Source organism: Aquarana catesbeiana, linkage group LG05 (assembly GCF_042186555.1).
Source record: "Aquarana catesbeiana isolate 2022-GZ linkage group LG05, ASM4218655v1, whole genome shotgun sequence".
NCBI classification, from domain to species: domain Eukaryota; kingdom Metazoa; phylum Chordata; class Amphibia; order Anura; family Ranidae; genus Aquarana; species Aquarana catesbeiana.
The window spans coordinates 217,558,067-217,582,647 of record NC_133328.1 but is presented as its reverse complement, the minus strand read 5'-3'; the positions used below and the strand labels follow the sequence as shown (position 1 = coordinate 217,582,647).

Sequence of the window (24,581 nt, the reverse complement as noted above, 5' to 3'; positions counted from 1 at the left end):
ACAACTACTTGAGTTACAGTAATGTGGGTAAAAAGTGTCTACACCAAATACATTACTGTTTGCCAAAAGGTTCCATTTTGGACACGTAATTGACCCCCAATTCTGTCTATGGTGATAATCCGGGACAATAGGTTTGATGTAGCTAATGCAACGGGGCTACTTCCAGTGGCAGCTGGTGGTCAAAATTTTAGGGGGGGCACAAAACAGACCTGGCCCCCTCACTCGTACCCCCCCCCCCCCCCAAGGCAGGCTCTTGCACTACATAGTAGTTGGCAGATCTATAGGAGATTGCACAGACTGTATTGTGTATAGTCTGCTGAAAAAGGGAATTGGACAGAGTATGGTCAGATTTAGGACCAAGAAATAAACTGCTTTAATATAGGAAAGAGGAGGGATAGCCAGCAAATACACAACAAGCAGGAAGGGGTGTGCAGGGATTGATGGATGGACAGGTAGGTGAGTAGGTGGGTGGATGGATTTATGGTTGTATGGATAGGTGGATGGATAGGTTGGTGGATGGATGGATAGGTGGGTGGGTGGATGGATAGGTGGGTGGGTGGATGGATAGATGGATGGATGGATAGGTGAGTGGATGGATGGATGGATGGATGGATAGGTGGGTAGATGGAAGTATAGATGGGTGGGTGGTGGGTAGATGGATGGATGGATGGATAGGTGGGTGGATGGATGGATAGGTGGATGGATGGGTGGGTGGATGGATAGGTGGGTGGATGGATGAATGGATGGATGGATAGGTGGGTGGATAGATGGATGGGTGGATGGATTGATAGATGTATGGATGGATAGGTGGGTGGATTGATAAATGGGTAGGTGGGTGGATGGATAGGTGGGTGGATAGGTGGGTGGATGGAGGCACAGGTGGATGGATGGATAGGTGGGTGGATTGAGAGATAGGTGGATAGATAGGTGGGTGGATGGAAGTATAAGTGGGTGGGTGGGTGGATGAATGCATAAGTGGGTGGATGGATGGATAAGTGGATGGATGGGTGGGTGGATGGATAGGTGGATAGATGGATAGGTGGGTGGATGGATGGATGGATGGATGGATGGATGGATGGATGGATGGATAGGTGGGTGGATGGATGGATAGGTGGATGGATGGGTGGCTGGATGGATAGGTGGGTGGATGGATGAATGGATGGATGGATAGGTGGGTGGATAGATGGATGGGTGGATGGATTGATAGATGTATGGATGGATAGGTGGGTGGATTGATAAATGGGTAGGTGGGTGGATGGATAGGTGGGTGGATAGGTGGGTGGATGGATGGAGGCACAGGTGGATGGATGGATAGGTGGGTGGATTGAGAGATAGGTGGATAGATAGGTGGGTGGATGGAAGTATAAGTGGGTGGGTGGGTGGATGAATGGATAAGTGGGTGGATGGATGGATAGGTGGATGGATGGGTGGGTGGATGGATAGGTGGATAGATGGATAGGTGGGTTGATGGATGGATGGATGAATAGGTGGGTGGATGGATGGATAGATGTATGGATGGATAGGTAGGGGATGGATAGATGGGTAGGTGGGTGGATAGGTGGGTGGATGGATGGATGCACAGGTGGATGGATGGATGGGTGGGTGGATCGAGGGATTAGTGGATGGATCGATGGATAGATAGGTGGGTGGGTGGATGAATGGATGGATAGGTGGGTGGATGCATGGATGGATAGGTGGATAGATGGGTGTGTGGTTTGATGGATAGATAGATAAGTGGATGCATAGGTGGATGGATGGATAGGTGGGTGGATGGATGGGTCAATGGATAGATAGGTGGATGAATGGGTCAATGGATAGATAGGTGGATGAATGGGTCAATGGATGGATAGGTGGATGAATGGGTCAATGGATGGATAGGTGGATGCAGTGAGGAAGGAGCGGTTTAATGATGAGGAGATGATAGACCTGCCTGTCAGTGTCCTGATCCAGCACAGATCAGTGTGAAGTGAAGGAAGCTTGTCTTCTCTTCCTGATGTCATCTCCTGTCCTCCCAGCACAATGTCACCATGCCATCCAGTATGATCAGATCCCCCCATCCATCCCCCCCTGCCAGGGACAGATCAGATGTCATCAGGCCCATCTTACATGATCTGGCTCTCCATGGGCAGAGGAGAAGCTCTGATCTCTGCTCTCAGACTGGGAGTAAATGCAGCCAGGTGAGATGAGAGGAGAGGACAGCCCATAAAACTAGCATAACATTGCCCACTGCCTAGCTGCCCATCCCCCCTACCTGCAACACATTTAACACTAGAAGCACCATCCAGATGTACCCGGGAATGCGCTAAGCTTCTTAACCCTTCACTGCCTGGGGGACTCTGCACTCCCCCCTCCTCCTCCCCAGATCACACTGCAGTGCTGAATGCACAACACAAATAGTCTGCTTAAACTTACCTACTAGCAGCTAATATGCCCTGCTCACCAGCCGACTGCTTTGCTCATGTCTCCTGTTCAATCCACCTTCTCAGATCGGACCAGCCAGGATCAGTCTCTCAAAAAAAACGTAAGTGATTGGCGGGTCTGATAAAAGCACCGCCCTATGGATTAAAGCACTGCGCTATGTCCTACGGACCCACCAATCACTAATCACCACAGGACACATAATGCCAGAGTGGGAGCGCTCTGAGCGCAGAGCTCTGCGCTCCATGGGTAGTCTAAAGGCCATCCGATAGATCTTCTTGCCCGCAATCACTTGATTGCGATGACGTAATGCTTCCCATAGCACCTGTGTGTCTGGTGCCCCGCACACAATTAAAGGGACCTTTTTTTTATGAGTAGCTTTGGGGGGGGGGGGGCGGCGCCCCTGCACCCCCTATGAACGGGCCGCCACTGGCTACTTGTCATAGTTGTCATAGTCTAAAGTAATATTATCATCTGTTTTATGTAGTTTGTAGAAGCTAGTGAGGAGGGATGTCAAAGTTAACAAATATGTAAATTGCTAAATATGTAAATTCACAAAGCTTTGCATAAGGATAAGAACATTTTTTTTCAGTCATGTGACTCTAATTTTCATGTGTTCTTGGACTCAGCTGAAATAACTGTCTTTTTAAAAAAAAATAAGGATACTTATCCTGGTTTTTCAGCTTTGTCAATTGAGCCAATTGCAATGCATTATTTATAGGAAGATGTGCAATGTAATTCATCATGGGCAAAAGAATGCAATCTGATACTTAATAGCTGTGAATCGATTCTGGTTAGAACTGATTCTTGTAGTGAAGTGGTGGAGTGCAGACATGCATAAGGCTTGTGAATATCTGTTTAGGATTATATGAATTCACGTAGAAAGAAATATTGTATATAACATATTTTAAGCAGTCTATGAAGATTAAACAGTGACTGGCAGTGTATACACGATCTGGCCGCAAAAGTTTTCTTCAATAAAGCATCATACTCCAAATGAGCTTGCAAAGACAGCACAGGAATGTTTGTACCTATGGAGAAGGGAGAGGAAGCACTAAAGACAAGAGCCTGTCTCAGAGGAAAGGATGTCTAATTTACAGTGGAGCTCCAGCTTAAACTTTATTTCTTAGGTTTGGATACAATGGGAAAGGGTTAGAAGTTGAACTATGGTCAAGTTTTTTTCTGCTATTTGGAGCTCTGTTAGAGAGCTTTACTCTCACTTGCTATCCTGCTGATAACGTTTTACCAGGTAGGGCACGAGGGGAGATCTCAAACAGCAACACAGAAAGATATGAAAATGCTTTTGCTTTTCGTAAAGTAGGGGAAGGATGGAACCCCTATCAGATTTTTCTTTTATTACCGTCTAAGTCCCCGGTATACAATTTATTTTACTTACTGTTTGGCCAAACTACTGTTAGCGGGAAAGGAAGTGAGGGGTAAATCACTCTAATGCAGCTATTTATAGCAGGGCTTGTAATCCTTCACACTAAATCTAAAACAGTTTTTGGCTTGATATACACTTTAAAAGTGTACTTCAGGAAGCTATAAAAATAACACTTAATCCATCTGATCCCAATGATTAAGCTCCAAGGGTGGAGTGAAAAGCATTGGGGGCATGGCTTGGCTGGAGCCTGGGCTGAGGCTGTCATTTCACACATCCACAGGGCCTTGCAGTGAGGAGCATAGGACCTTTTCTGTCTGTTATATCATTGGAGCTGAGAAGTGCTCTGTCCTTGCCAGCACTCCCAGCGGTGTACTACAGGAGAGGACCTGGCTGGAGCCTTTAGTGGTACCCCCTATTGTTGTCTGGTCACTTAATAGTTATACATACATTATAAATCAATAGATACAATTTTAACTAGAACTATGATACTGTACTGTATAGGATATTGACCTCCTGTAATCCCCTGGATAGCAAAAAAACAGATTCCCCATCTACACATTTTGAGGTGGATGAAGGAAGCCTCCCCGCTGCGCTATTGTATTGGCTGCATGCACTGATCGAATGCAAATTTTTAAACAGTCCCATTCAAGAGCAGTTGATCACTAGGTTGACTTTTCTTGAAGGGGAAATGCCATAGATGGATCGAAATTTGTCCAGCCCCTGCCGAACCAGCTGAATGTGACCAGCTTTAGAAGAGACGAAGGGGTGAGCATATGAATGGTCTTTTGCTTCATTTTTCATTCACAGATGTCCTGGAGCTAGATGAAGCTATATTACTTAACTATGGTGTCTAGATATGTCTAGGATGTGGCTGCGCTGTTTGTCAGGGGTCACAAGAATGCCTGATTAGCAATCCTTTGCAAGGTAAAGCAGTTTGCATGTATGTATTTTAACTGTGTATTTAGCTGTTTGCCTGGAGTTCAGCTTTAATCTTGGCACAGCATTGCATTTTGTAAAACCCTCAATTATAACACTGATCCTGTGTCCCAGGGCTGTTCAAGCCCATCAAAAACAAAGTCTTATAATCAGGCTGAAATTGTGAAAAAGGAGACGTAGTATTGTTATGTTTGCTAACAGGTTGCGGCATTATGTTTGCCTGCAGAATGAGCTCCATTCCAAGGATTAGATGTCAGTCCAAATGGAGCAGAAGTAAATGTTGGTGTATTTGAGAGATGGATAGCGAGTTCCCTGTAAAAACGATTGTGAAGCTCAGGATTTTTCATAATTATTCTGACAGCTGCCTAGAATATCCAGAGGCCTCTGTGTCAGATTGACGATCTGTATAATCTTTATATACACGACACAATGCAGTCAATGTATCAATATCTGTTCTACCTAAAGAAATACCCATGGATGCCTTCATTTAATTGACAGGCAGATATTGAGATGTAAAACAGAGGCATAAAGATGTAACTTATGCTCTGTTAGGAATTACACATCCGACAATAAACTGAAGAACGAACCAAAATGGCTATTCATGCTTGAAGGTTAAAAGGATGGCAAAAACATTAAAATCCAATATTGTTACGTCATATGAAAATATATTAGTTAGGAAGATCACTAAATTTCCTGACATACACATTAATCATCATCCAGCCTTTTTAATTTTAAAGATCTTCAAAAGAAAATAATAAATAAACAAAAAAAAATCTTTCGTCAAAATCCTTTATTGGAAAATACAAATTTACTGTTAAACAGGACATACTGGATTGAAAGATACTGTACATTGCATACCCCGGCTTATCACATGAGAAAAGAGGGGGGGGGGGGGGGTTTAAAAGAACTGAAAACTGAGGTTTAATTTGCTTATATGTTGCTTTGTTCCCCTCTCATCAACATACAAATTCAATTATTTAATTAAATCTTTCTGTTTTTATCAAATACCTTATTTACTTCCATTCGGATTGCTGAGTCAATCCAACCGGAAGTGGGGGAAAGTGTCAAAAACAGGTACCCACCCCCCCCCCCAAAAAAAAATGATGTTCCAAAGTTAAGGACTCGGACGGGGGTGGGGGGAGAGCGGAACTTCCCCTTTTGGATGAAGTTCCACTTTTGTAACCTTAAAACAAAATGTCACTGGCAGCTCCTCTGTTTTATGCAGCCATAACACACTCTAAGTATTTTTTTAAAACAAAGCATCTAAATACCTTTTTTCAGAGATCTTCGGGCCGCTCATGTTACTCCTGGCCACTCTGCTACTCCGATCCAGGGCTACAGCAGGAAGGGGCTGAGATCTCCCTCTGATGTCAGCCCCTCCGGCTGTAGCCCTGGATGGGAGGTGTAGAGTGGTGGGGAGTCACGTTACTGGCCTGAAGCTATCTGAAAAAAAGTATTTAGTGCCATCGTTTAAAAAAAATACTTACACAGGGCATTATGGCTGCATAAAATAGAGGGGCTGCCCGTGACATTTGTTAAAGTTAAATTTTCTACTGATAGCGGCAGAAGGGGGGGGGGCGGAGACACAGACAACTCAGAGCTGACAGGCAGGGGGAGCGGGAGAAGAAAACAGAGCTGCGGATGTCGGAGGCATGTAAACTGACCAAGGTAATCAGGGCTCAGCAGCCACGATTATCGTAGTCAGTACACAGAGGGGGACATAGGAACTGGCAGGATCAGCCAGGTTTTTTTAAGTCTTAGAAAGGGGCAGGTTAAACTGCAAGCACTGTGCTGTTTAATCTGCTATCTATAAGGGAACAGGATCTCTTCTTTTTTTTTTTTAATGGTTACAAACACTTTAACCTCGCTGGCGGTAGTGCCGAGTGTGGAGCGGGGTGAATTTTCATTACCAAAAGCGGTAACCCAGAGCTACACTCAGGATTGCATTGCAGGATCCAGGGAAAGTTACTCACCTTGGCCCGAGGATCCTGTGATGTCCTCCCGCTGTGTCCTCGGGCTGTGTCCTCCGCCCAATGCTCTGTGTGCCAGGCTCCCGCGACGCACGGAGACGGAGCCCGACACCAAATTCAAAAAGTGCAAAAAACAAAGCACATACAGTACATTGTAATCTTACAGATTACATTACTGTATCAAATTATTTCACATCCCTTTTGTCCTTAGTGCTTTGTCCAGTGCCCTGCATGAAGTTTTATATTATATATACTGTTCTTTCTGCCTGGAAACTTGAGATTGTCCATGGCAACCAAAAAGTGTCCCTTTACGTCAAAAGCGGTTTTAGACCAGCTTCTTTACTAACATACCAAATGAAAACTCTCTACTCCATTAGCCTGTCAACCTGAACGGAATTGTGAATGACCTTAGCTGTTATATAAGGTGGAGCTCCTTTCACTGAATTCACCCAACCATGATTAACATGGTATTTTTTTATTTTCCCTTGCACATGATTGGGTATAGAGAGTGAACATAGGTGCACCATATGCACTAAGCTAAGTGAACATTTTTCTACCTATCTAGTAAATCAATTTCAACTGCTACCAAAAATACACAATGCAAAAGTTGATATTTTTTATAATTTCAAGGCTTAATTTGAGATAGTTGCTCAACCACACATACAGTTGTTCACTGTATATTTGTATGACCTTTCCAAGCTAAGGTTGCAGTTCTCTTGACATAAGGCAATGTTTTAGGATTAACAGATTGTGGGAGAGGATCTAGAAAGCACGGGATTAGCATCTGAAATATTATCATGGGTATTTTACAGGATTAGGAGTATCAAGCAGGTGGCTCCTCAATGGCATTTTTAATATTTATCTTGGGTATTTCTTAAACCATGTTACATTAAAATCAAACTAAACCTTCTTTAAGACTCACCCAAACATTTTATAGCAGCTTTTGGGCAATTTAATTTAATGCAAAGCACTTGTACTTGAATGTAAAATCACATGTATTTATGAAATCATTTTGCTACATCTTAAAAGCTTAAAGGTGCCCATACAAAATTTAATCTTTACAAGAGATGTGCCAAACTTATATCAGACATAGCTTAATGCAACTTAAAAGATACTACTTGAGCAATTCAATGCAACTCAAATGAGTAAGGCACCCAAAAGGTACCTGAAAGCATACTGCATTTTTGTTGCTTTTGGGTCTGACATCATTCTACACACACCCTTAGCCTATTGCTCTTGACATATGTAGAATGCTTCAGGTGAATCTAGCTTGCATGTAAGATCACCTTGGGATGCTTCTTTGCAGTGGCGTAGGAGGGGGGAGGGGGGTGTCAGCCCGGCGGTGTGTAGTGTGGAATGATCTGGAGAGGAGATGACTGCAGTGCTGTCTTAATGAGTGGGCGCTCCTGCACTTTCCTAGCTTGAAAACATCAGAAGTCCATGATCGGGCTGGCAAGGGGCCCAGCAGTGCAGGGGAGGGCGGCTGCCTGTGTCCCCAGTCATCCAATCAGGCAACTGTCTTTCAGGGATCTTTAATATCTCCCGAGTCCCCAGGCAGCTGGAGTTGGTGGGCAGAGCCAGGGGTGTGGCTGCCTCCTCCACTCCTCCCAAAGACTCATTCACTGGCTGATCCTGCAGCTGGAGGAGGAGAAAGAGGAGAGCACACAGGAGCTGCGGGTGTCTGCATCTCCAGGCATGCTGTAAGTGACTGAGCACATTGTCACTGTATACAGCCCTAACCTACCACTATAATACACTATACAGCCCTAACCTGCCACCATAATACCTTATACTACTACCCAGGCCTGTCACCATAATACCCTATACAACTCTAGCCTGCCACTATAATACCTTATACTACCCAGACCTGCCACTATAATACCCTATACAGCCCTAACTAGCCACTATAATACCCTAACCTTCTTAATGGCACCCCAATAGCGGTGCGATAAATCGTGTTGCAGTCCCGGCAAATCACAACACGTGACCCTGTCACTCAAAATTAGCTCCTGCACCTTTTTGAGCAACAAGCTTTGCGCGCTGCGATATTGTTGGGGGGGGTGCCAGATATAGGAATCCGCCCCGGGTGCCAAATACCCTAGGTACTCCCCTGCTTCTTTGTTTGTTCTAATTTACTTTTGACCCCCGCTTGACCTTCTTCTACACTGTATTCAGCTACTTTTGCATTTTTTTACATTTGTTGTTCTTTTTTAATCCTTTGAATTTTGGTTTTGGTGGGGATGTTAACTGTCTACCAAAGTCACTACTGTTGTCTGGCTTTACTGATTGGATAACAAACTCAGAAATGAAAACCTGTAATAGCTCAACTAACCCTAAGGTAGTACATATCTATGAAACTTCAATCACCATACAAGCATGATTAGCAAAACAAATGTATTGATGTCAAAGTTAAGAAAAGGACATTAAAAACAACATGCATACATAGCATTGGAGCTATAAAAACAATAACAAAAGGACCATCTCTGGATAGGTGTTGTAATTCCCAATACCCAAGTTTCAAATGTTGTTAATGCTGTAATACTTCTGGGATTATTAAAAGTGACCCTGGTGTTGAATCAAGGTTGACCTAGTAATCAAAGGGGGAGGATGAAAGAAGTCAAACCACAAGGTTGGAACTATAAAGGAATATCAATAGTTCTCCCGATCTGCATTGGGAAGCTGTGGACAAGTGGATGATTGTATGTTGAAGTAGAAAATGACTGTGATGGAAGGGGGAACCCTTGCTGGGTAACAGTGGACAAGAGGAGGTATACAATTGGGTTGGTGTAAGTGTTTAATGTTCAATAAGGTGATGTGTGACTCTTCATAGGTCAACGGACCTGAGGATATAATCCCGGCTGTATTACAGTATTAACAACCTTTGAAACCTGGGTGGAATTACAACACCTATCCAGAGATGGTCCTTTTGTTATTGTTTTTATCGCTTCAATGCTATGTTGTTCTTAATGTCCTTTTCTTTGACATCAAAAAATTAGTTTTGCTAATCGTGCTTGTATGGTGAGTGAAGTTCCATAGATATGTACTACCTTAGGGTTGGTTGAGCTATTACAGGTTTTTATTTCTAAGTTTGTTATTTAATCTTCAGCATACTTGAGCTCCCATCCCCTCCTCCCCCCCCCCTTTTTTTCATTTTGATTCTAACATTATTGGGGGTATATATGGCACAGGTATCTGTAATGATCAAGTTGTTTACAAAGTTGTTCAAATCATACTGTACCCCACATCTATCCACAGATGCTTTCCTATTAATGGCATCAATCGCAATATTAAAAAGCTGGGTTGAAGTAACATCACCCTGGAGGATCCCAGTTTGAATAGGAAATTAATTTGATAATTCATTTCAGATCTGCACGATGCTCTGTACAAAGGATCCACAAGAAGAAATGCAATAGCTTGGAATGTAAAAACGACTACAGGGTCGACCTTCTTTCAATCACTAGCAGGGTGGTCATGAAGTTCATCATACATTCAAGACTGCAGAAACATTGTGAACAGATCAGCTAAGAAGAGAAAAGAGGATTTAGGCTACATTGGGGCTGCATCAATCAAATATTCACCATTTTTCAACTGGCAAAGGACAGGATCAGGTATAGAAAGCAAACCATCATTATCTTCATTGACTTCAAATCTGCATTTGACTGCATTCACTGACCCACTCTGTGGTGGGCATTGGTGAGAGAGCACCTCTGAATTCCTCTGAAGACATTTGTTTTGATGCAATCAAAAGCCTGTGTAGACACATGTGTACATAGCTGGCAACACACATAACAGTCTGGTTCTAAAATCTTTTCTCCAAGTCAGTTTACCAACAAATATGTAATGCAATGGCCAACCTGATTAAATATAAATTTAATGTATTGTTTATGCCTTCACATTAAATGGTTGTTAGTTTATCTATATGTGTCTATAGACAATTTCTTGTCTATATGTGACAGGAAATTGTACAGAGAAGGTTTACAGATTGTAATGCATGTTTCCAGCTTTACTAAGCAATGCTTACAGCTAAAATATCTTCTGGAAGTAGAACCATGTGACCTAAAATGTCTATGAAGTTCCAAATTGAATCGCCTATTCTGCTACTGAGATTACAAAGTATTAGGAAGATTATAAAAGGTTTGGAAGAGATTAGGGTTTCCATCTTTCCCAGATTTTCTATTTAAATTTGTATTGATGTCAAAGACAATTATTAAAATTGAATAATTTTGCAAGAATTTAAATGCATTGCTATTGTGAATTATATACTAGAAACAAAAAAATGATATAGTTTATATTGAACATTAAATCCTGAAAAGAAAAAAAAAGGAAATAATTTGTCAATGATTATAAAATCAAAACAAAGACATGCTTAGCAAGACTTTGCATATGGCAGACCCTCTGATAATTGTAAAGTCTGCCAAATGGATATTAAAGTGTGCGGTTGTATACTACATATACTATAGTTGGTGATATGCTGTGAAATTGATGACTCCATTTAAAAACTTTTGATATATGTTCCTTTTTATTATAATAAGAGTAATAAGTTTAAACATCTATAGTTGGTGATATGTTGTTAAACCTAATAATCCACCTAAAAACACTTAATGGGGTTGATTTACTAAAGGCAAATAGACTGTGCACTTTGCAGAGTGCAGTTGCCCTCTACAAGTGCAATTGCTCCGGAGCTTAGTAAATGAGGTAAGGCTTGACTTTGCAAAGATTACCCAATCCTGTGCAAGGAAAATTAAAAAAACAGCATTTTTGCTTGCACATGATTGGATGATGGAAGTCAGCAGAGCTTCTGCTCATTTACTAAGCTCTGGAGCAACTGCTCTTGCAGAGGGCAACTGCACTTTGCAAAGTGCACAGTCTTTTTCCCTTTAGTAAATCAACCCCAATGTGTTCTTTGTCATCATTCATTATTTTTAATGTTAAGTAGCCAGCATTTATGAATAAAAGCAAAAATGTACTATACGCAGGGCATACTTGTGTAATCATATATTCTACTTTATTTTGTTTTCATGATCTGCTTCAGCAACATTGTGTTTTGCTGGATCATCCTACCCAAGGTCAAATAAATCATAGAACTTTTAACTAAATTAAATATTTTATATGGAAATTAGTGTGCTTTGCATGCTAAGTTTAAATATATTTTTGTAGTCCTCTTCTGTAAATGCCCTCTTATCTTATAAAGGACAAAAACAGCAGATTTTCATTTTGAGCCTTTGATAAATCCTGAAAGACAATCAGCTCTAACAATTACAAACCCTAAATCCAGAAAATCTCAATTAGATTAGCAAGCATCTTTAAGTAACAAATACGAAAAAAAATGATGTATTCCATTTGTGGGAAGTGTAAATTAACTTCATTCCTATGAAGTAAACTGTGGTCAGCAGGCCTTCAGAGTAACAAATCTGCACAGTGGATCAATGGTGATATGATACCTTCACTTAGCAAGTAATGCCCTACAGAAACACCAGCTGAGACAGCAATCTCCTTGGTGTAGTGTACACAAGGTCTGATCCAAGTATGGGTTGCAGTAGATGAAGTCATGCCATTTATGCAGAGTGTTCTTGACAGGAATCATAAGGGTCAGTAGCAGAGAGAAACATGGATTTGAAAGCCTGAATTTGTCCAACTAGTTGGATAACTGTGTCATTCACGTGTCCACCTGTTTTGCTTATTGCTGAATGCCAATTTTGCAACTTCAATAACTTTTTTGATGCTATCACACAAAAAATAAAGAATATCGGGGACAACATAATACTAAAAGGAAACGTTTAGCTAGAATTAGGTTTTAAGACTCAGTCTTCTTTCTGCTTTTAAAGTTTTTTTTTTTTTTCTTTTTGTAGAAGTATTCTTCTGTTCTTCCATTGTTTTATTTTGTCTTCTTCCAGTGCAGCTGCATTGCTGTCTGTTTCAGTGTCATTCCTTTGTGGATCACTTAGCAGCTACTCTAAAAAATACTCTTTGCACTGTTCTATAATGTCCGACGCCTTTGTAAGAAGTCTTCATCTCTTTTTTTTTCACCCATTTTAATGGACATTCTTTTCGCATCTCATATTTTAAGGACCTTAAATTAGCTTTTAGGTCTTCTAAACATTCTCTAAACTTTTCCCATGGCATTTGCTTTGCAGTGTTTATGGTTTCCTTGGTGTCTACTCTTTGCCTGTTACAGCAGCTTTGTTCAATTCTTTCACTCAAGTATTTAGTCTTACAGATTTCTTTTTCATCTTTTCTTACTTTGCTTCTATAACAAAGCATTCACTGATTGGGCCAGAAGAAGGGGTAGGGTGGTGAAGTGATGCTCTCCACCTCGTCGAATCAGAGATCACTTTGCAAAGCATTCTCTGAATGGTGTCGGTGTTGAATGGCTGACCTCCTGTATTCACAATGCATCAGACAAGTGAAGATCACTGAAGTAGCAGTGTTTACTTCAATGATTTCCAGCTTCGAGGGGCATTGGCCAAATATGGTATATATATAGTTACATTGGTCCAAGCTGGACCAATGCAACTATGTAAAAATATGAGGTGGTAACAAAAAGTTTCGAGACTAGTTTTGTAACACGCCAACAGATGGCAGCACAAGGCTGCACACATAGTCACAGGGAGCAGCAACCTTCATAAGCCAGTGTGCCTGCGTGAAACTGGGCAAATCTGCCAGAGACATTTGACATAATTTGGCAAGTTTAGAGCGATGTTGCAATGAGTTCAGCTCAAAGGTCGCTGTTTTGACACCACTGCAGAGATCCAGAATAGCAGAAGGTGCTTGACACGTTTCGAAAAGAAGACTTCCAGGACATATTCCAGAAGTGGCAGGAATTCTGTGAGCGCTGTATTGCTGTGCAAGGGGACTATTTTGAAGGTGATAGTGTGTAAACATAGATAAATAAATAACAAAGTAATAAATAAAGTACTTTCTTGTAAACAGAACTATTCTCAAAACTCTTTGATACCACCTTGTATATGATGCCTGGAAATGTATCTTTAAATATATAGACTAATATACAGCAGCTATGCTTGCAAAGCAAAGTCAAATGATCATAAATAAAAACATATGGCTTCATTGACTCAAGTGAGCTCCAGTCCCAAGAGTCCATGCAGGTCATGCTGTTATGACAAATCATTTATTTAGGGGTATTAAATATTGTTCATTAAAGCTAAACTTTGGGCATGGTAACTATAATATATTACACTGGTACCTCAATATTTAATTATGTTTAATATACTCAATAAAATTCTCATTTAGGTACTTGAATCTGCTGTCTGGTGTTAGCATCAGGGGCACCTCTTTCAGTAATGGAGACTGGTCAGTGCAAGCTGCTCTCTGTGCAGCTTATAACTCTTGTTGTCATCCTTTGTACTATGACATAATGAGAACCATGATGTAACAGTGCAGGACTTGCTGTACCGTTGCATTTTCACAACCAATGGACAGTGCAGGGTCCAGGGTGCCCTCCCACACTACACTCCAAAAGAGAGAAGAACGGGGATGCAGCCTGTTACATGACTACAGTTTAAAATAGAAAATTGGGTCTTTCAATAACATTTTTTTTAACAAAAGCCGCAATTTGCTTGAAAGTAGGTCTAGTGCAGGGGAGGATCCAGGGTCTAGTCTCGGGAGGGGCACTGCCAGAAAATACGTTTTTTTTGGGGCAATTTATCGGGGCAATCTTTGGTGTTGACGCTTCAGTCAGCATGGCACCATGATTGTTATGGTGTCAGGATGATTAAAGCGCATTATTTCTCTTATTACATTGTAATATAAAATGAAATAGTTCAACTCACCATAATGCAGAATCAGTGGGAGCCCTGAGTGTGTCACTTGCCACGTCGCCTGCCACCAGATGCAGATTGTCACTTGTCACGTCACCTGTCACCAGATGCAGATTGTCACTTGCCACGTCACCTGCCACACGTTGCGGATTGTCACGTGACACATGTTGCTGATTGTCACATCACCTGCCACACGTTGCAGATTGTCACTTGCCGCGTCGACTGTCACCAGATGCAGATTGTCACTTGCCACGTCACCTGCCACACGTTGCGGATTATCACTTCCCACACGTTGTGAATTGTCACCTGCCACGCGTTGCAAATTGTCACTTGCCACGTCACCTGCCATACGTTGCAGATTATCACTTGCCACACGTTGCGAATTGTCACCTGCTACACGTTGCGGACTGTCACTTGCCACACGTTGCGAATTGTCACTTGCCACAAGTTGCGGATTGTCACTTGCCACATGTTGTGGATTGTCACTCGCCACCCATTGTGGATTGTCACTTGCAACGTCGCCTGCCCCCAGATGGGGATTGTCACTTGCCACACGTTGCGGATTGTCACCTGACACATGTTGCGGATTGTCACTTGCCACGTCACCTGCCACACGTTGCGGATTGTCACTTGCCACGCGTTGCGGATTGTCACTTGCCTGCTACAATTGTCACTTGCTGTGTCACTTTCCTGCTAAGGTGGTCTCTTGCTGTGTCTCAGAGTCAGGCAGCAGATTACCAGTCAGGCAGCAGAGAGATGATGTAATCTCTCTGCTGCCCACGGCTGCCTGCACAGTGAGGGCGGAACTGCAGGGATGCAGGGCGGGCGCCGGGCGGTGAGAGATGATGTCTTCTCTCTGCTCTCCCACCCGCTGGCTCCCTGATTGGCCAGCAGCCCGCTCACACACCGAGCCGCCCAGCTGCTCGCCCGCTCTCTCACCTGCCCGCTCACCGACCGCGCAGCCCGGCCCGCATGCAGAGCTGCCTGTGCTCTCACCCGCATTCTCGGAGGGGGCAACGGGGCAATTGCCCCGTTGCCCCCCTCCCGATCTGCCCCTGGTCTAGTGGGAATCAAAAATGTGTTTTTTCTGCATGCTTATCTTTCAGCTTTAAAGTTAATTTATTAGAACAATACTGAACATACTAAAAGAGGAATCATAACCTTCAAGACACAAATCACAGCAGTGCACAACATACAAGTACTGTACATTCTTTGCATTGAGGCCAATCTTTGTCACAGGAAAATCAAAATAGTCTAAGTATGTCATATACATACAGTATACCGTTAAACTGATAGTGAAGCAACTACTACTTACTAGACATTAATGCTCAGCTAAAATATTGGATATACCTGACGTTTTTGACATATCTCCTAAACACCTTTCTGCATAAAGAAGAGGACATAAATCAATTACTCACAGGGGCAGAGGGATTCTTCACAGTAACACTGGGAGTTGTAGCACGCAGAGCTCCACTCACGCCATGATAGTACTTAAAGCAGATCTTAGTTTCAGCTGAAAAAAAAAACAGGATATCAATTTATGAATGAGGGAAGATTAATAACATAGGATAACATCACATGGCAACATAAAGTAGTAATACACTATTATGCCCCGTACACACGGTCGGACATTGACAACAAAATCCTAGGATTTTTTCCGATGGATGTTGGCTCAAACTTGTCTTGCATACACACACAGACACACAAAGTTGTCCGAAAATCTGATCATTCTGAACGCGGTGACGTAAAATATGTACGTTGGGACTGTAAACGGGGCAGTAGCCAATAGCTTTCATCTCTTTATTTATTCTGAGCATGCGTGGCACTTTGTGCGTCGGATTTTTGTACACACAATTGGAAATTCCGACAACGGATTTTGTTGACGGAAAATTTTATAGCCTGCTCTCAAACTTTGTGTGTCGCAAAATCCGATGGAAAATGTGTGATGGAGCCTACACACGGTCGGAATTTCCGACAACAAGGTCCTATCACACATTTTCCGTTGGAAAATCCGACCGTGTGTACGGGGCATTACAGTTGATAGTATTGAATGGTGTAATATTCACTTTTGGGCATATTTAGGTTGCAGTGACATCATGATTGTGTTGCACATTGCCTGTGCAGGGAGCAGAGCTCAGGGAGGACCCAACAGGTCTACTCACTATAGGCTTCCTGCAGAAAACTATAGCAAGGGGCGGATTCAAGACCAGTCGCCCTGCATAAGGAGAGAGCGGCAATGACTGGTCTTGATTAAAGGAAGCTCCTGTAAAATGTTATGTTGCATTTCTGCACAGATGTGGAAAAAATTTGAAAGGCACACCATGAAGAATAAGAATACATATACCACTTTATTTAGGCAATATTTGCTTATCCTCAAATTGAGCTTTAAAGCTGAACTCCAGCCTTATCGTTAGTCTTGCACAGTTGTACTGGTTATTCTCCCATACTGAACCTGCTTACTCTGATATCACTACACACTGCAGGGAGTAAGATATAACCTGTCTCATTTTCTGGCAGTAGGATGTCCACCATCTTCTTGCCCCTTAGTGCCAGCCCCCCCCCCCCACCACCACCACCACCAAACTGTCCCTGGATCACCCATTGGATTAATTGAATTTCAGTTCTTTCAATGAGGAAGGCACAGCATCACAAGTGGTCATTACCTAGAATGGTCTGTATATAAATGTAACCTGCCTAGGAATGGCCTCTCCTCCAGACATCTGCCCATCAAGGCTTTTTGATATTCGTGTAAATTCTGCCAAAAAATGGCCCACTGCTTGCATTAGGGCTAAGGGCTACTGAGAGGAATAGGGAGGCAGGGAGCAGTGATGTTTTTAGGAAGCTATGTACAGCACCCTGCCAGACCCTATCACCAGCCATGATCTGCCTGCATTGCATAGAGAATCACAAGGACTCAGTGATGAGATCACTGGGTATAAAATAATGTATATATTAAAAATGAAAAGGTTTTTATTTTAAAATGTCATTAGCATGAGGAGGGAAAAGAGCAACCAAGGCAGAATCTAAGCATATTCAACTTTAATTCTTCAGGTGTGATTAAAATACTGACATGACGTTAACTGCAATACAGGCAGACCCCGAGTTACGAACACCCGAGTTACGAACGACTCCTACTTACGAACAGCCTCAAATGCCGGCCACTTGTGCTCCACGCTGGTCCTGGATACATCCGGACATATCTCATACTGCAGTACTACATGTAATAACATATTGATTAGCCCCTTTCCCCACTCTCCATCCTGAAACATCCCCCGTAGCAGGCAGAGAGAGAGGAGAGGAAAGGAGGGAAGCCAGTAGCACTGCCGGGGGGGGGCGCATCTTGAGGGGAAGCCCGGGCAGTAAGCACAGAGTGATTAGAGCGTACCCAGGCACACCTGGCACACCCCCTGCGCACACCAATGGTTCCGACTGGAAGTTACACTTACAAATACAGTGTTGCGACTTACGAACAACTTCGACTTACGAACAAACCTGCAGTCCCTATTGTGTTCGTAACTAAGGGACTTCCTGTATAGTCCCATGTATCTAATTTTAACAGTATTTTCTAACAAAGTAACACAAATTATTATAAAAAAGACCAAGCCTAAAAAAGGTAAACTTTTATAAAAACCAACTGCATGCAGATTCAAAAAATGTTACAGCAGAGGTATAGTCTAACTTTAATTTTTTAAATTGTAAACGTTAGTTTAATATATTCCTTGTATAGCAGAACTGCAGTGATAGGTTACACTATGGACTTTTATGTAGGTAAGTGCTACAAATCCAGCTGAGTAGGGGCCTTAAGGGCTCCTATTTGCTAGGTTGCATGACTGCACAGACCCAGAGTAGATAGCACTGATCTAATATCTTTATGGCTGCTGTAAACACCTGTAAGAGGAAGACAGCTGGCACATCATGCTGATATAATGTGCCTCTTTGAATCCTCATTGAAGGAAACTGCTGGAAAGTGTGGATCTATTAGTGTACTCCACTGCAATCGGGTCATTGCAAAAGTGCAAATTCAATGAGATTCAATAAGGTTTTGATAAGATAGATAAATAATAGAGAAATTATTATGACTTGTATGGTGGAATGTTCTGTTAACAAAATCCTAGTTTATTGCAGGTAGAGTACAATATTATAATTTTGCGGTGGTGATGCGCCTAAATCACTTTTATTCCATTCCATTAAAAATGTATTGAAACAATCCCCAACCTACTGTATATCCTAGAGAGAGTACATGGGAGCCTATCGGTACACTTTTGTAGGACTTGGTACTTGTATCAGAGAGTATAGGGTACTTGATTTATAGGAAGGTTAGGAATGTAGTACAGGTATATATACAGTACCAGGCTGTTATGCTGCGTACACATGATCAGACTTTCTGTCAGAATAGACTCCGACGGTCTTTCCGATGGAGTTCTGACGGAGTTCCGCTGAAACGGACTTGCCAACACAATATCACACCAAAGTCCAATCATTTAGAACGTGATGACGTACGACGGGACTAGAAAAAGGAAGTTCAATAGCCAGTAGCCAATAGCTGCCCTTGCGTCATTTTTGGTTCGTCGGAATAGCATACAGACGAGTGGTTTTCCCGACGGGAACTGATTCTGTTGGAAAGATTTGAAACATGTTCTTTTTCTAGGTCTGTCAGAATTTTAGAAAGAAAAAGTCTGATGAAGCCCGCACACGATCGGAATGTCTGACGGCACGGAATAATTCCATTGGACAAAGTTGGTCGGAATTTCCGAACATCAAGAACATGGTGACGTACAACACGTACGACGAGCTGAGAAAAAGGAAGTTCAATAGCCAGTGCTTCTGTTTGATTCCGAGCATGCGTGGCACTTTTTGCATCGGAATTGTGTACACACGATTGGAATTTCCGACAACGGATTTTGTTGTCGGAAAATTTGAGATCCAGTTCTTAAATTTTGTGCGACAGAAATTCCGATGGAAACTGTCCGATGGAGCCTACACACGGTCAGAATTTCCGACAAAAGGCTCCCATCGAACATTCGACCGTGTGTACAAGGCATAAGGCTTTATAAATAATAAGTTGATTTGGAGAGTACTTATTTGCAGCCAGTTTAGATAGAATCCCTCTGCTATTTTCCCATTTATTCTATGCAGAATATAGGTTGAGTATGTTTCAAAAAAACAAAAACAAAGAAGGTTTCCCAGCTCAACTTACCAGCCAGCCTGCAACAAACCGAATTGTCCTGTCTAACAGTTCACGTTAAAAACAGCGGTTTAGTTTGCACACATTTGCAAATACACACGTAAGCTGCAGAGGCGCTGACAAGGCACCCTAGTATTATCTGCAGTCCTAACGCTATAAATTTTGAGAGCCTCCATAATAGGAGCACATATATAGTAATGGATAGATTAAGGGCAGGTGAGCCTGGAAGGAGCCCACCCCTCCTTAAAGGGGCGCACTAGACACCCAGCAAATAGCAGAATGGTAGCCAAAGGCGTCCAGTGTGCCCCCCCCCCCCCCAGACAAACCAGTAGATGAAATGCATGGTGGTTTAAGTGTGTCACACCCGCAAAATATAATATGGAACAGTATTTTTCAAGCCGCTATTAGTATTACTATGATAGGGTACAATACGCAAACATGTTTGTAAGCAGTGTTTTTGTTTTTCACACATTTATCATCATTCTTTACTTATGATAAGTCATTGAAAAGAGATCCAAAAATATTAATTCTAAAGAATGTTTTATTAAAAACTAAACATATGGTAGGAAATAGAAATATAGATGCCAAAAATAGCAATTCAAGTTTGGCTTCTCTCTTACCTTTACAAAAATATAGCCTATTGTGCTTATTATAAAATGGCTGCTAGCATTTATAAATCATTTATATTTTACATAATCCAATGGAGAAATGTTAGTGCTTCCACTGATCTGATAGCCTGGACATTGTAAAGTGTAACTGGAAAGGATTCGATTTCAAGTCAATCTTCTTGCAGTATACCATGACCAGACAATCACGCATCTCACACACATTTCACCTTACAATCTATGCAGGCACCAATAGTTAATATGGTATATCCCACATTATCTGCCCTCTCCCTATTTGTCAGCCCACAAATACATTCAATTTAGGATACAATGATATGTGCCAGCTCAGATTCCCCTGTGCGCAGGGAGCAGAATACACTGACAGTGATCACAAAACTCAAATCATCTTAACCTGGTATTGAACAGGACTATGAGTTCTCTGTACTGCAATGGCCTCCCCAGTCACCAGATCTCAATCCAACAGAGCACCTTTGGGATGTGGTAGAACAGGAGATTCGCTTTATGCATGTGCAGCCGACAAATCTGCAGCAATTGCGTGATGCTATCATGTCAATATGGACCAAAATCTCTGAGGAATGTTTCCAACACCTTGTTGAATCTATGCCACAAAGAATTAAGACAGTTCGGAGGGCAAAGGTGGGTCCAACCCGGTACTAGCAAGGTGTACCTAATAAAGTGGCCAGTGAGTGTATATTGGGGAAAAAATCAAAGATTATTTAAAACAAAAGTAACTTCATGTAATACAATGAACTGAAACCGTTTCAGGCATCACCGCCCTTCCTTAAGTTCAAATGTTTGAATGGTCACAGAAAATACATATAATTAGCAGAGTGAGAGAGAGTCACCAGCACTCTTTTGGTCTTGTGCTGTCAAGGAAGAAGTTTGCAGGGGTTCGGCTAAATGAGACAGAAATTCTTGAACTTAGCACTGAACCCCATTGAAGTCTACCTAATTGAAAAAGGGAAAGCGGAACTGGGCACTGCCATGCGGGACATGAACCAATGGAAAAAGGAGGGTCTTTCATGCATTTATGGTGCAACTCTGAAAACACACAAATTCATGTGAACACTGTTTGGGGATGCCGTAGAGCTCCATTGGTTTTACAGAAAAAAAAAGTAGAAAAAAAGAGTGTGGATGTCTGAGATTACACTTACCATTCCATCCAGACCCTTTTTTTAAACATGCAGCTTAGCTGACCACACACAAAGCCTACCCCTCTCCTTACAAGGTCTCCTTGTATCTGCCCCCCCCCCCCCCCCCAAGGGGAATGTATAGAACCAACAATTAATGTAAATAAACACACACACCTTAGAAAAAGTTTAAATACATTAGAATATATATATTATTTAATCTCCAGATATAATCTATTGTCAGTTACATTGTCAGTCATAACAAAATTGTCATCCACTGCTTTTTACCCATCTCTAAATGACAGATCCCTGGCACTGTGGTAATGTAAACACAGTGCCATTGATCCTAGTTGACGTCTTTGACCAAAAATGGTCATCATGTTAACCAACCAACGTCCAACCTGGACCTGAAACTCATTCCTACTTCTGTGGATTTTATTTACAATTGAGTGCCCTTGCAGATTTACCCATCGTATGGTGCTTTAATGAATGCAATGCGTGTGCTGCACTGAAATGGGTGACAATGCTGCTTCTCCATGGATACAGTCATAGGCGTGCGCACAGGGTGTGCCAGGTGTGCCTGGGCACACCCTAATCAGTGCCCATTAGCATTATTGCTCTTTTTTTTGGCAGTGGGAATGGGAACAGTTTCCCCTCTTAGCGGCTCTGCCATAAGAGAGGTGCTTACGAACTTCTCTTTCACTGTGCCTGCAGGGAGATCAATGTGCCTGGACCATATATACTGTACAGTATGTAGACACACACATGCATGTGTGTTTGAGCTTTGGGGTGCACACCTATGGATACAGTACAGTTAGTGATTGCTGACATCCAATTAATTTGTTTCCGGCAGGATGACCATTTGAAAATAAAGCAAAAAAAAGTGCAAAAAAAGTAAAGGCCACACAGGTTCCCTTCATGATTGTAAATGTGATTATAATACATCTTTCTTCCGCTCTCCGGCACTAAAGGACCATGGCCTTCTGCCGACCTTTATTACATTCTGCTCTATCCACTGCATCAAATCCATGTTGTGACCTACAGTGCTCTAGGGTCTTCATCTACATCATTATTTTTTTGGTCTTCCCTTCTTTGTTTTTCCTTCTCAAAAATATTTTTCAGGATGCTTTCTTTAAATAAATATAACATGGCCATGCCTCCTGAGTTCCTGGATTTTAATATCTGCTTTTAAATTGGTTGTTTATATCTACTATTCTATATTTGTCTTTATTTTCCATTCTATGTTTAGCTACTTTCCACCAAGAATCCTATTAAATCCTTCTTTCTCACTTGTTAAGTCTGCCCATCTCTGCTTTCAATAGCATACAGGTCTTCAATGCAAGGGTAAACTTAGATTTGTGGTTAGATCTATTTACTGTATCTATCTACTGTATCTATCTATGTATATATATATATATATATATATATATATATATATATATATATATATATATATATATATATATATACATGGTATCTCACAAAAGTGAGTACACCCCTCATATTTTTGTTAATATTTTATATCTTTTCATGTGACAACACTGAAGAAATGACACTTTGCTACCATGTAAAGTAGTGAGTGTACAGCTTGTATAACAGTGTAAATTTGCTGTCCCCTCAAAATAACTCAACACACAGCCATTAACGTCTAAACTGCTGGCAACAAAAGTGAGTACACCCCTAAGTGAAAATGTCCAAATTGGGCTCAAAGTTTTTTTTAATATTTTGTGTGGCCAGCACTGCCTTAACCCTCTTGAGCATGGAGTTCACCAGAGCTTCACAGGTTGCCACTGGAGTCCTCTTCCACTCCTGCATGACGACATCACGGAGCTGGTGGATGTTAGAGACCTTGCACTCCTCCACCTTTCATTTGAGGATGCCCAACAGTAGGTCTGAAGACATGCTTGGCCAGTCCATCACCTTTACCCTCAGCTTCTTTAACAAGGCAGTGGTCATCTTGGAGGTGTGTTTGGGGTCGTTATCATGTTGGAATACTGCCCTGTGGCTCAGTCTCTGAAGGGAGGGGATCATGCTCTGCTTCAGTGTGTCACAGTACATGTTGGCATTCATGGTTCCCTCAATGACCTGTAGCTCCCCAGTGCTGGCAGCACTCATGCAGCCCCAGACCATGACACTCCCACCACCATGCTTGACTGTAGGCAAGACACACTTGTCTTTGTACTCCTCACCTGGTTGCCGCCACACACGCTTGACACCACTGAAACCAAATAAGTTTATCTTGGTCTCATTAGACCACAGGACATGGTTCCAGTAATCCATGTCCTTAGTCTGCTTTCTGCATCATCTTTAGAAGAGGCTTTCTTCTGGGATGACAGCCACGCAGACCATATTGATGCAGTATGCAGCATTTGGTCTGTGCACTGACAGGCTGACCCCCCACCCCTTCAACCTCTGCAGCAATGCTGGCAGCACTCATACGTCTATTTCCCAAAGACAACCTCTGGATATGACGCTGAGCACATGCACTCAGCTTCTTTGGTCGACATGGTGAGGCCTGTTATGAGTGGAACCTGTCCTGTTAAGCCCCTGTATGGTCTTGGCCACCGTGCTGTAGCTCAGTTTCAGGGTCATGGCAATCTTCTTATAGCATTATGTAGAGCAACAATTATTTTTTTCAGATCCTCAGAAAATTCTTTGCCATGAGGTGCCATGTTGAACTTCCAATGACCAGCATGAGAGAGTTAGAGCGATAACACCAAATTGAACACAGCTGAGACTTTGTAACACTAATGCCCTGTACACATGATCACACATCCTGACAACAAAATCCATCGGATTTTTTCCGACGGATGTTGACTCAAACTTGTCTTGCATACACACGGTCACAAAAAGTTGGTCGGAAATTCCGAACGTCAAGAACGTGGTGACGTACAACACGTACGACGAGCCGAGAAAAATGAAGTTCAATAGCCAGTGCTGCTCTTCTGCTTGATTCTTAGCATGCGTGGCACTTTGTGCATCCGAATTGTCTACACACGATCGGAATTTACGCGAACGGATTTTGTTGTCGGAAACTCCGATTGAAAAAGTCCACACACGTTCGGAATTTCCGACAACAAGCTCCGATCGCACATTTTCCGTCGGAAAGTCCGACCGTGTGTACAGGGCATAACGGATCACATGACATCGGGGAGGG

The 24,581-nt window shown here is 42.2% G+C and overlaps 1 protein-coding gene across 3 annotated transcripts in view; it reads right to left on the bottom strand.

The window, feature by feature from the left end:
- The window catches only part of HECW1 (HECT, C2 and WW domain containing E3 ubiquitin protein ligase 1), a 415,705-nt gene that overhangs the window by 127,796 nt on the left and 263,328 nt on the right, over positions 1-24,581 (bottom strand). For all 3 annotated transcript variants that reach the window (XM_073630548.1, XM_073630547.1, XM_073630550.1), the window contains one exon: positions 15,902-15,996. In XM_073630548.1, coding sequence (XP_073486649.1) covers positions 15,902-15,996 — 95 coding nt within the window. The remainder of the gene's footprint in view (positions 1-15,901; positions 15,997-24,581) is intronic.